The 12,895-nt window shown below is 34.8% G+C and overlaps 1 protein-coding gene across 1 annotated transcript in view; it reads left to right on the forward strand.

Annotated features, from left to right (window-relative positions):
• Positions 1–1,130: 1,130 nt before the first annotated feature.
• LOC126888687 (uncharacterized) overlaps positions 1,131–12,895 on the forward strand; it is a 72,577-nt gene continuing 60,812 nt past the window's right edge. Inside the window, exons 1-2 of the mRNA XM_050657053.1 lie at positions 1,131–1,370; positions 4,645–7,443. Of these exons, the coding sequence (XP_050513010.1) occupies positions 1,131–1,370; positions 4,645–7,443 (3,039 nt within the window). The remainder of the gene's footprint in view (positions 1,371–4,644; positions 7,444–12,895) is intronic.

The following is a 12,895-nucleotide window of genomic DNA, read 5'->3' on the forward strand; positions in this document are numbered from 1 at the left end:
CTGAGATTGTTACTTTGTATTTAGATGAAGATTGTAATTTTGTTTTTAAAAATTGTTATTTAGAGGAATTAGTAGAGAATAGCACGCTGATAAATACTCTGGTTTCATTAGAAGCAACAGATAAAACTAAAGTAGATTTAATTGATAAATTAAGTAATAAACTCGAGACAAAAGTAAACAGGGGGCTGGATATCTCCCAAATTCAAAGTCAGTTTGTTTTAAATAAATTTCAAGGCAAAGAAAATGCTAGACAGTGGATGAGTAATTTTGAAAATGAGTGCGAAAGACATGAAATAGTAATAGATGAAGCTAAAATACAAATATTACGTCTATTTCTGGAACATAATGCTATAGAATGGTATAGCTCAACTTTATGTAAATTAACAATGCATGGAGCATTGTTGGAATGGCAAAATTCTTTTTTAGAAACTTACGGCGATAAAAGTTGGCGAACAGTATATCTAGCATATACTTATAAGTATATAAACGGTTCTTTTCTAGACTATGCGCTAAAAAAAGAAAGGATGTTGTTAGAGACTGAGCCATCTATGTCAGATCAATCGCGCATAAATCACATTGTGGTGGGTTTGCCATTGGACATTCAAGATCGCTTGGACAAAGAGACCATTAATACTACTGAACAGCTTATGAATCAGCTACGTAGATACACATCAATATTTCCTAGATTCAAAAAAAGACAAGGAAGATTTTTAAGTGTTACTAATGAGACTGATATTCGTTTGAATGAAAGTAGAAATCAAAAATCGATAGAAAAACGACCATGCAGTAACTGCGAGGCTCGTGGGTACCCAGGACGTTTTCATCCAGTTGAAATTTGCAGATACAAAACCCGTAGCGCTGAGGCGAGAAGGGTAAATCTAGCGGATGTGGGTGAAGTTGCTGTTAATGCTCAAGAGGAAGAACAACAAAAAAACTAGATTATACACCACTAATTAAATTAACTGTTACAATAAACAATAATAAAGTTACTGGAGTTTATGACAGTGGCTAATATAACACTGATAAATTCAAAGATTATTGAAGATGTTAAACATAATATGTTGGAAAATGAACAGACATTTAGAACAATTAGTGGTGTGGAAAAAAGTTATAATAAAATAAAGTTACCTATGAAAATCCATAAAATAGAACAAGAAATAGATGCTTTTGTGATTAAAAATGATAATTTTTCTTATGACGTATTGCTAGGATTAGATGCCATTAAACAGTTTCGTTTGCTGCAAGATGAAAATTTGAATATTCTCCAAAGAGTGGATGAAAATAAGATAGAAGATATTAAGATATTAGAGGAAAATTTAAGATATAGTCATAATAGTACAACCGAGACTTTAGATAACAATAAAGTTCAGGTAAGACATTTCGAAGAAAACTCCTATGATTATTTAGATAAAGTAAAACATCTAGACAACATTAAAATAAAACAAATTTCTAAAATTTTGGATGAAAACTTATCAATATTTGCAAAACACAAGTACGATGTAGGAGAAGTAAAAAATCAGGAAGCTCACATTAAACTCTTAGAAAATAAATATATTTCAAAGAAACCTTATAGATGTTCCATTCCTGATGAACGTGAAATTGAAAGTCAGATAACCAAGTTACTTGAAGCAGGATTGATAGAGGAATCTGAATCTCCTTTTGCTGCACCAGTGACCTTGGCATATAAGAAAGATGAAGGAAGACGATCGAGACTCTGTGTTGATTTTCGTGAACTGAATAAAATTTTGGTACCCGAATCACAACCATTCCCACGAATCGAAGACATTATAGTAAAGGCTCGAAACTGTAAATGGTATACAGTTTTGGATATTAATTCAGCATTTTGGACAATACCAGTAAGGCAAAAAGATCGTTATAAGACGGCATTTGTTACACAGTCCGGTCATTATCAATGGAAGAAATTACCTTTTGGTTTAAAAATATCTCCAGCGATTTTTCAACGAATACTAGCCACTACTATTCGACGTAACGGACTTCAGGGCTTTTGCATAAATTATATTGATGATATTCTAATCTTTTCTTCTGATTTCGAAGAACACATACATCACATAGAACAATTACTTCATGCACTTAGACAAGAAGGGTTCCTGCTGAAACTATCAAAATGTAAATTTGCTCAATTTTCTGTGAAGTATTTAGGCCATGTTCTCTCTTACAATTCTGTTAGACCACATAATGATAACTTAAAATCTATTAAGCACTTTCCCAGACCTCAAAATAAGAAAAATATTCGTCAGTTCCTAGGAAAAATAAATTTTTACCATAAATACATTCCAGATCATACTAGGTTTCTTGAGCCCATCCATAATCTTCTACGTAATAAAACAGAGTTTAAATGGACAGATGAATGCGAGGCAACATTTATTCGAATCAAAGAATATCTCTGCCAGAGTCCCATCTTGTCAATTTTTGACCCAGAGAAAAGAACTTTTTTATTTACAGATGCTAGTGCTTTAGGAGTTGGGGCAGTTTTGAAACAGTTACAAGACAATGGTGAGTTGCACCCAGTAGCATATTTTTCAAAGAAATTCACGCCATCACAAACAAAGAAAAAAGCGGTCTATTTGGAGTGTCTCGCAATAAGAGAAGCGCTACGTTATTGGCAGCATTGGTTAATAGGGCTTAAGTTTCAGGTAATCACAGATCATAAACCATTAGAAAATCTTAAAATAAAAACACGAACTGATGAAGAACTTGGAGACCTAGTGTACTATATGTCTCAATATGATTTTACCATTATATATTCTCCAGGCAAAACGAACCAAGAAGCAGATGCTCTTTCGAGAAACCCTGTTTTGGAATCATTTGAGAATACTGATGATATACTACAAGTGGTTAATTTGATAACCATCGAAGACCTAAAAGAAGATCAACAAAATAATAGCACTGAGCTCTCTTTAGACAAACGTATAGTTAAAAAAGGCGAACTTCTTTATAAAAAACTAAGAAACAAAGAACGCATCTTTATATCTAAGAACTTCGGTTTACAGTTGGTAAAAAAAATTCATTCTCACTATGGCCACATTGGAACTGGTCATATGATAGCAAAGATACGACCTTTTTATTATTTTAAACATATGGATGCAGTTATAGCAGAATTTTGTATCCAATGTGATATTTGCAAGAAAAACAAGTCAAGAAGAAGCCGAGACATTGGTCGTTTATCACAGTTAGGGCCAGCCAAGGAACCATATGAAATCATGTCACTTGACACTATTGGTGGGTTTGCAGGCAACCATTCACCTAAACGTTATCTTCATCTTCTGGTAGATCATTTTAGTAGGTTTGCTTATACATTCCCTTCTAAAGGCCAACAAGCTAAGGATCTAATCAGGTTCTTACGTCCTATTTTTGAGAAGAATAAGGTGAAAGTTCTCCTGGCTGATCGTTATGCAGCGATTAATTCAAATGAGTTCAAATCCTTCATACGAAACTGTGGCATAACTTTAATTTTTACGGCTGTTGACTGTCCTTTTTCAAACGGATTAAATGAGCGTCTCAACCAAACACTGGTAAATCGTATCCGCTGCAAGGTTAACGAGAAACCACGACATCCATGGTCCAATATCGCAATTGAATGTACAGAAGAATACAACCGGACAACACACAGCGTAACAAAATTCTCTCCACTTTATTTACTCACGGGTGAACAATCTTCAATTTTGCCCTTAGATCTTAATCAGCCCCAAGATTTGGCTCAGAACAGAACTCTGGCATTCCAAAATTCACAAAGAGCTCACAATAACAATAAAATTAGAGTTGACCAGAAGAAGCAAGACTATGAATTTAAAGTCGGAGACTTAGTCTATGTCGAAATGGGTAACCGTCTTAACAGAAACAAACTTGATCCGATAAGAAAGGGGCCATTCAAAATTTTAAACAGGTTTTCGTCATCAATTTATGAAATAAATGGAGGCTATCGTCGGAATCAGAAAAATTTTGTCCATAGCAGTAAGCTCTTGCCTTTTCAAGGGGGGGAGATGTAATAATGAAAACCTGGTATGTAAAAGTCTAAAAGGCTATTTATAAAAAAATAGAAGAATAATTGTTAGAAAATCAAATTCGGATTGATTTCGCGCCGCGGATCACCTGTGAAGCATTATGTAAAAAAGAAGAAGACTATCATAACCTCAAAAAGTCAATCTCTTTTTTCAAGACAGAAATGTTTGTTGTTCACGTTTTCAGTTGTTGTATTTTTTGTATAAGTAAAGTAAAGTTCTTAAAATAAAGCTCAGGTGAAGGAAATATCGTATTATTTCTTCCGAACTTCTCCGGCCGGCTAATAACGGGTAGACTTTAGCAACGGTGGAACATTTTTGGCGACCGTGACAGGACACGTGAGTTTGTTGAAACTTTTGTTGGTATTTTACGTACATAATTATTGATTTACGAGAAAAAAAACAATTTAGTGAAGTCGAGAGAAATACAGTCAGCCAAGGGGCAACAAATTAAAGATTTAAAATGGCTGAGATTGAAGCAAAAAAGAAGCATAGAAAAGTGCTGAGAACAAGTTTTACAAAGGCAGGCAATCGTTTGTACTCTTTGTTTAAAAGAAGTTTGCCCGATTTTGATGCAATTGAAACAGATTGGACGTGTTTTGAATTGAAGTATACTGAACTACAGGTAGCAGACAATGAGATTTATAGTGAAATGCTGGTTGAAGCCACTGAAGAGAACCTTCTCGCTGAGATGGAAGACTGCGATGGATACAAAATGAGGTTTACAGAGTTACACATGTTATTTAAAAGGCTGGTAAATGCTCGTAATGAAGTGAAAGTGGTTGATAACTCTGGTAACTCAGTAAGTTCAGAAGAAGAATTAAAAGGTAAGCGTAGATTTAAGTTGCCCTCTATTCAGTTTAAGCGTTATGATGGAAATATAAAGGGATGGCTACCTTTTTGGTCACAGTTCAAAAAGATTCATGATGATTCATTCATAGATAAATGTGATAAAATAGAATATTTGATACAAGCAACTGTTGAAGGCAGTAGGGCTCGACAACTTGTTACAAGTTTTCCTATGGTAGCTGATAATTATCAAAAGATTATAGAGTGCATGCAGGCTAGGTTTGGCAGGGAGGATCTTCAGATAGAAATTTATGTTAGAGAGTTACTTAAGTTAGTTTTAGAAAACTCTATGGCTACTCAAAAGTTAGAATTATCTCTGTTATATGACAGCATTGAAACACAGTTGAGAGCTTTAGATACTTTAGGGATAACCTCGGATAAATATGCCGCAATATTGTATCCATTGATTGAATCCTGTTTGCCACAGGATATTTTGAGAATTTGGCAGAGATCTAGTTTTTGCAATACAGCAAGCTCGGCTGATCGTAATTTAGGATCAAATCTTTCTTTGAATTCTAATATGAATAAAGACACAACTTTGGAATTGAAACTAGTCAACCTTATGAGTTTTTTGAGATCTGAGGTAGAAAATGAACAAAAAATATCTTTAGCTAGCGATGGTTTTGGTTTAGCACAGAATTTTAGTAACTTAAATTTGAAATCTGATAGCGAACATGTTCGTAAACGCAATGTCAAGAGGGAACCTTTATTTTACACTGCTGCTGGTTTGTTAAATAGTACAGATGTTGTCAAATGTTTGTTTTGTGATGGAGCACATGAGAGCACTTCTTGTTTTAAGGCACAGAAAATGAATCTAGAAGAAAAGAAAAATTGTTTGTCTAAACATAAGGCATGTTTCTTTTGTTTGAAGGGGGGTCATCAGGCGAGGAAATGTCGCACACGTTTAAGATGTATTTTATGCAGCAAATCCCATGTTCCACTTATGTGTCCTAACCTTTCTACCAGAAAATTTCCTGATCTGACAGATAAACAAAATGTTGATAATACTCCAAAGGACCAAACTTTAAGTAATTTTAATCACACTCATGTTTTTATGCAAACTGTTCGAGTTAATCTAAAGGGTCCTAATGGTACTTGTGTTGTGAGAGCCTTAATTGACAGTGGTTCACAGAGGTCGTATCTTTTGAAGTCTGTAGCTTCAGCTTTGGGTTTGGAAGCCAAACGAAGGGAAAAAATCGTTTATTGTCTTTTTGGAGGTACTGAATCAAATAGTACACACTTTTGTTATGATGTTTTAGCAAGTCATGGAGACTACACTTATAATATGGAAGTTTTAGATCAGTCGTATATTTGCAACGAAATACCTTCAGCTATTTATGGTCCATGGACTCAGGAATTAAAGTCTTTAAATATTGAATTATCTGATACGGAAGGTAGTGGTCCGATTGAACTTTTATTGGGGTTAAATGTTGCTGATATTTTTTATACAGGGAGGCGTCATATATTACCTAGTGGACTTGTAGCTGTTGAAACATACTTTGGATGGACAATAATGGGGAAATCTGCAAATACAAGCCCAGTGTCACAAGCTAATATGACTTGTTTAAGTTTATTTGTTAATCCATCCATTACTGAACTGTGGGAGTTGGATGTTTTGGGGATTCAGGAGCCTAGTGAGAAGAAGTCCAAGGAGCAATTGGCATTGGCAGCGAAGGAGTTATTTTTACAAACTGTAATCATAAACCAAGAAGGCAGATACGAGGTTGGACTTCCTTGGCTGGAAGGGCATCCGTCATTACCAGCTAATTTTAATGTGGCAAAACGTCGTTTACATTCGGTCGTGTCCAAGCTCAAAAGAGATAATCTCTTTTCTCGTTATAATGAAGTATTTCAGGAATGGGAAAATTTGAAAATAATAGAAAAAACAAATAGTGACTCCACCACTGGACATTTTTTACCCCATCGACCTGTGTTAAAGGAGGGATCTACGACCGCTGTGAGGCCAGTGTTTGACGCCTCAGCTAGAGAGAAAAATAAACCTTCACTTAATCAGTGCCTTGAAAAGGGACCAAATCTGATTGAAAGTATTCCACTTTTGCTTCTTAAATTTCGTAAATTTGAAATTGGAGTTGTCTCTGATATTAAGAAGGCTTTTTTGCAAATAAGTGTCAATAAAAATGATAGCGAATTTTTAAAGTTTTTATGGCTCAATGATAACGGTGAAGAAATTGTATTAAGACACAAAAGAGTAGTCTTTGGTGTGAATTGTAGTCCGTTCTTACTTGGGGCTACCATTGATTACCACCTGTCGAAATGCCTCGAAAATTGTTCTTTACCTAATGCTAAATATTCACAGGAAACCATTGAGCGTTTACCCAAAAGCTTCTACGTAGATAATTGCATTTGTAGCATGACCAACCGAGAGAGTTTAAACACTTTTATTAGGGAAGCGGTTTCTGCAATGTCTGATGCGCAGTTTGATTTACGAGGGTGGGAGTTTTCTGGAAACTCCGACAGTGATAATTTTTATGTAATGGTTCTGGGTCTTAAGTGGTTCACCAAAGGAGACGTTTTGAAAATTAACAGCGATTCTTTGGAACCAGATCTTTCCATTGTGACAAAAAGAAAACTTCTTTCTATGGCCCAAAAAATATTTGATCTCATAGGTTTTACTGCTCCAACCACTTTGATACCTAAATTGTTGTTACAGCAGTTATGGGAGAAACAAACACCCTGGGATGATCCTGTTAGTGATGAAGTCTCGGATAGGTTTAAACATTGGGTTGCTGAGTTACCATACCTCTTTAACATTGAGATTCCTCGTTGGATATCATTTGGAACTGCTTCAGAAGAAACTAGCATTCATACCTTTTGTGATGCTAGTCAGCTTGCATATGGAGCTGTGGTTTTTTGTAGAATTAAAAGAGGCGACAAGGTTTCAGTACACCTGCTAGCTGCGAAGTCCAGAGTTGCGCCGTTAAGAAAGCTAACCATTCCACGTCTAGAGTTAATGGGTGCAACTATTGCAGCTAGGCTTTATAGTCAGGTAGAAGAAAACTTCAGTGGAGATTGTTATGAGAAATATTTTTGGAGTGATTCTTCAACTGTCATTTCCTGGATTCAAAGGCAAGATGAGTGGGGTCCATTTGTTTGGAATAGGGTTCGTGAAATAAGAGAATTAAGTTCTACAGATCAGTGGCACCATCTTCCAGGTGTGCTGAATCCGGCAGATCTACCATCTCGTGGTTGTGATCCTAAAACACTTTTTGAGTCAAAATGGTGGGAGGGACCTAGATGGTTATACCAACCCAAAGAAAATTGGCCGACTCAAGTTTTGGAGGTAAATGAAGAAGAAATTGCTAAAGAATATAAGAAGAAAGTGGTAACAACCCTTGTTAATGAAAATCCCGTTGATTTTTGGCACTTATCTTACTTTAGTAAATTTACCAAAACTATTCGTATGATAGCATATATTTTCAGACTAGCTTACAATTTAAAGCATTCAGATCAAAAAATGAATGGTGAATTAACTGTAGAAGAATTGAGCAAAGGCGAAGAGTTTATTTTCAAGATAATTCAACAAGAAAGTTTTAAAGGATTGAACGATGAGAAGATAAAATGTCTTCATCCATTTTATGACAAAAGGGGGGTAATACGTCTGAAATCAAGAATAGCCAATAGAGAAGATACCTTAGATTATAGATTTCCAGTTGTCTTACCTGCCAAGCATAGCGCTGTTCATGCTCTCATTATGGATAAGCATAGAAGTTTATGTCATATAGGAACCCAAAGTTTATTAGCCCAGCTGCGTGAAAATTATTGGTTGCTAGGTGGCCGACGCACTGTTAAGTCTGTTATTAAAAAATGTTCAATTTGTAAAAGGTTTGATTCTAAGCCCTACGTTGTACAAACACCTCCGTTGCCAGAGGATAGAGTAAGAGATGCTGTCCCCTTCGAAATCACAGGTGTTGACTTTGCCGGTCCACTATACCTCAAAAGTGGTGAAAAAGCGTGGATATGCTTGTTCACATGTGCAGTTTATCGAGCGGTGCATATGGAGCTTACTTTGTCGCTCTCTACAATGGCCTTTTTGCAAGTTCTACGTCGGTTCGTTGCTAGACGGGGCCGGCCTAAAATACTTTATAGTGATAATGGTACGAATTTCCGCGGTGCGGAAAATGCATTCGCTAATATAGACTGGGACTTAATCGCGCGGGATTCATCAGCGCAACGTATAAAATGGAAGTTTAATCCCCCTAGTGCGTCGTGGTGGGGCGGTTTTTTTGAAAGACTTATTGGTATAGTAAAGAACTTATTACGTCGAGTATTGGGACACTCAAGTCTTCACTATGAAGAACTTTTAACATTAATTTGCGATTGTGAGGCAGTGGTGAATTCTCGACCAATAACTTACATTTCTAATGACCCGAACGATTTGATAGCTATGTCTCCGGCCATGTTTCTGCGTGACTTAGCGGGATGTGAAATGCCAGACTGTGATTTGATAGACAATACTTCACTCTCGCGTAGTGCTCGAAACACACAACGTCTACGCGAACAATTACGTGCAAGGTTTAGACTAGAATATCTTGGTCAACTAAAACTTAGGTATCACAAAGGAATAAATTTGAGCGTAAAGATGGGAGATATTGTTTTAGTAGAAAACGACAATGCTAAGCGTATTGAGTGGCCTATTGGAAGGGTCATGGAACTTTTACCCGGTAAAGATGGAAGTACACGTTTAGTAAGAGTCAAACGTCGCGAGGTGAACTTCTACGACCAGTGCAGCGACTGTTTCTCTTGGAACGTGAGGGTGATTCCATAGATTTTCCTGATGTTGAGAACTTAGATGACAACCAGTCTCAGCAATTTGAAGTTCATCAAGATGAAACGCGTTCGGGAGTGATATCTAAAAGCAGAGTACCCGATGCGAAAATTACGCGTAGTGGACGTGTTACTAAGAAGCCAGCTCGTTACTTGTAATTTGTAAATTTATTTTCTAGTTTTAATGAGAAATGTTTCATGGTTGATCCGTTTCTCAGGTGGGAGAATGTTAGAAAATCAAATTCGGATTGATTTCGCGCCGCGGATCACCTGTGAAGCATTATGTAAAAAAGAAGAAGACTATCATAACCTCAAAAAGTCAATCTCTTTTTTCAAGACAGAAATGTTTGTTGTTCACGTTTTCAGTTGTTGTATTTTTTGTATAAGTAAAGTAAAGTTCTTAAAATAAAGCTCAGGTGAAGGAAATATCGTATTATTTCTTCCGAACTTCTCCGGCCGGCTAATAACGGGTAGACTTTAGCAACGGTGGAACAATAATAAATATTCTGACACAAAATTGACATAAATCTTGTTCCGTCAATTTTAAAATCTAATTTAATATTTTCTTACATATTTGTTAATTTTTTTCGTTTAAACTTGTTAATGTATTATTTGTTATTGTTAATTTAAAGATTAGAATGTTAAAGACTTATAAAACCGATTTTCTTTAAGGTATGTAAATATTTTGTCATGATTGTATTCAAAATTAATAAATTTTGTTCTTTAAGGAGAAAAAACGGTGTTTAGTCTATGTCCCGAGTTTCCAGAGTTTCTACATTATATACATATAGAACTAACTATCCTTATATAAATTTTTAGGCAATTTGAGACTGTCAGGTATACATACTATCAGTTTACAAATTAATGGCAAAAAATGCGATTTTCGAAGAACTGACTAGTTTTAAACAGCTGTATCTTCGAACATACAGTTATTAACAAACTTTCGTTTGAAAAGTATTTCCAAAATCCTTTGATTTTGCCGGTTTCGACACATTTTTCTCTTTAGTTAAATTTTGACAATTATATAGTTGAAAATGATAAAATTTGGTAAGTTTTCTTTTCGTTCTTCTTAACCTATAAAATAAAACGTATCTTATGCGATATTTAAATTTTTTTCATCAAAAAGTTGAATCATAGCAAGAAAAGTGAGACCGTTCGCGCTAAAATAGGTCCACTGTGCTCAGAGATATATATCATCAAATATAGTATGTGTAAGTGCCATTCCTTGTTTTATTTTCTTTTATTTTAATTATATCGGGCGTTTCATTAGCATTACCATTTTTATGATCTAATGTAGTCAGTCATATACCCACATTGCATCGACAACAACACTGCAACGGTCGATGACCGAAACAACATTACATTTCCTCGTACAATTCGATCGACCAGAAACAATACTTTTAATCAAATTATATCCTACCTAAACAGATTAAACTAGGAAAAAGTGTTGAGGACATCAGGTTATTATCTATAAAACAAGCTGACATTACCGTAACAGCTCCTTTGTTTAGCGTACGAGTTATAATGAAATATTCACTAGAAACTTTTATAAAGTTCTTTTTTTGCTATTGGCTTGCCACATAATTTTAAACGTTCTTTGATTATAAGTCATTCAAAGCGATAAAAATATAAAGATTGATATACACACGATCTGATGGAATAGTACTAAAAGAAGTGTAGCTTACTACAGTTTTTACTAGGTCCTAGGACCGTATTGGATCATAGTCAATAACGTTTATTTTACATTTTATTTTACAAAGTTTAACATAACAATAATAATAATATGTAAGCAATACGAGCCTAGTAGGCCCATGGCTTGTTGTATTATTCTTTTCCACTCCCTCTTGTCAATTGCTTTTCTATCCTAGTTCGTTACTAAACCAGGGCGCATCTGTAAAAATATTAGTACATTTGGACGTTGAGAGGTGACTCAAATTTTTTTGCAGAAATTGCTTGAAAATAGCTTACATAATAATATTTGAGTTATCCTCCCTCTCAAAAAGGTCCGGAACATTGTTTAAATAATCAAAATGTCAAAAAATTAAGGAAAAATTCGATATTTTTCTTCGTTTTTTGATTATAACTTTAAAAGTATTCATTTTCGAGAAAAGTTGTACTGACATAAAAGTTGCGTAATTAAATTTTCTACAATATAGAATTGGTTAAAAATTTAAAAAATAGTCACCCTTGTTGCAAAATAGCAATAATTGCGAAAAAAAAAAACATACAAAAACAAGTATTCGCATTTTACGTTTTTCAACCATTTATGCTACACTTAGGACCTTCATATTTCACCCAAAGAAACTTTATGATATAGTAAAACAACACTGTAAATTTCATTAAGATCGGTTTTATAGATTTTGCAAAATCCAGCTTTCGCAAAAAAATTCATTTTATTTATTAAGCAACTTTTATGTCAGTACAACTTTTCTCGGAAATAAATAATTTTAAAGTTATAATCAAAAAACGAAGAGAAAAATCGAATTTTTCCTTCATTTTTTGACATTTTGATTATTTAAACAATGTTCCGGACCTTCTTGAGAGGGAGGATAACGCAAATATTATTATTTGAGTTATTTTCAAGCCATTTCTGCAAAAAAATTTGAGTCACCTCTCAACGTCCAAATGTACTAATATTTTTACAGATCCGTCTTGGTCTAATGTGATTACAATGGCTACCACATGGTTTCCGTAACCGTTACGAACTATATCAATATCCTTTGATTTATTGATGAACAAATAATAAGTAGAAGACAAAGAGGACATCGTCCACAGGATGGAACAGCTAGAAGAAGAATTTTGGAACTGGGGTTTGGAAATTAGTTGTGATAAAACGGAATACAATGACATGGTCATTGGAAACATAGCAGAAAACCTGGAGATAAATAACAGCTACAGAAAACAAGCCAATGAATATAAATACCTGGGGGAAACTTTAACAAATACAGGATCAGGAAAGACTCGATTATATGGAGCGACAATATTATAAACAAAACTAAACAACAAATCTTTAGGACAATAGCGGAAATATGTGACAAATAGTGGATAACAAATAAAATAATGGAAAACAGAAGAAATTCAATGTAACTGATATTTTGGAGAAGAAGCTGCAGATTAACAGTAATGGGCAAAGTGATAATTAACGAATGAGAGAACTACTGAATGTGAAGGAGATACTAAATGAGGAAATAGAAGAACGAACATTATTCTGGTGTGGACATATGCAAAGAATGGACAAAACA

Source organism: Diabrotica virgifera, chromosome 7 (genome assembly GCF_917563875.1).
Source record: "Diabrotica virgifera virgifera chromosome 7, PGI_DIABVI_V3a".
In the NCBI taxonomy this organism is placed as follows: domain Eukaryota; kingdom Metazoa; phylum Arthropoda; class Insecta; order Coleoptera; family Chrysomelidae; genus Diabrotica; species Diabrotica virgifera.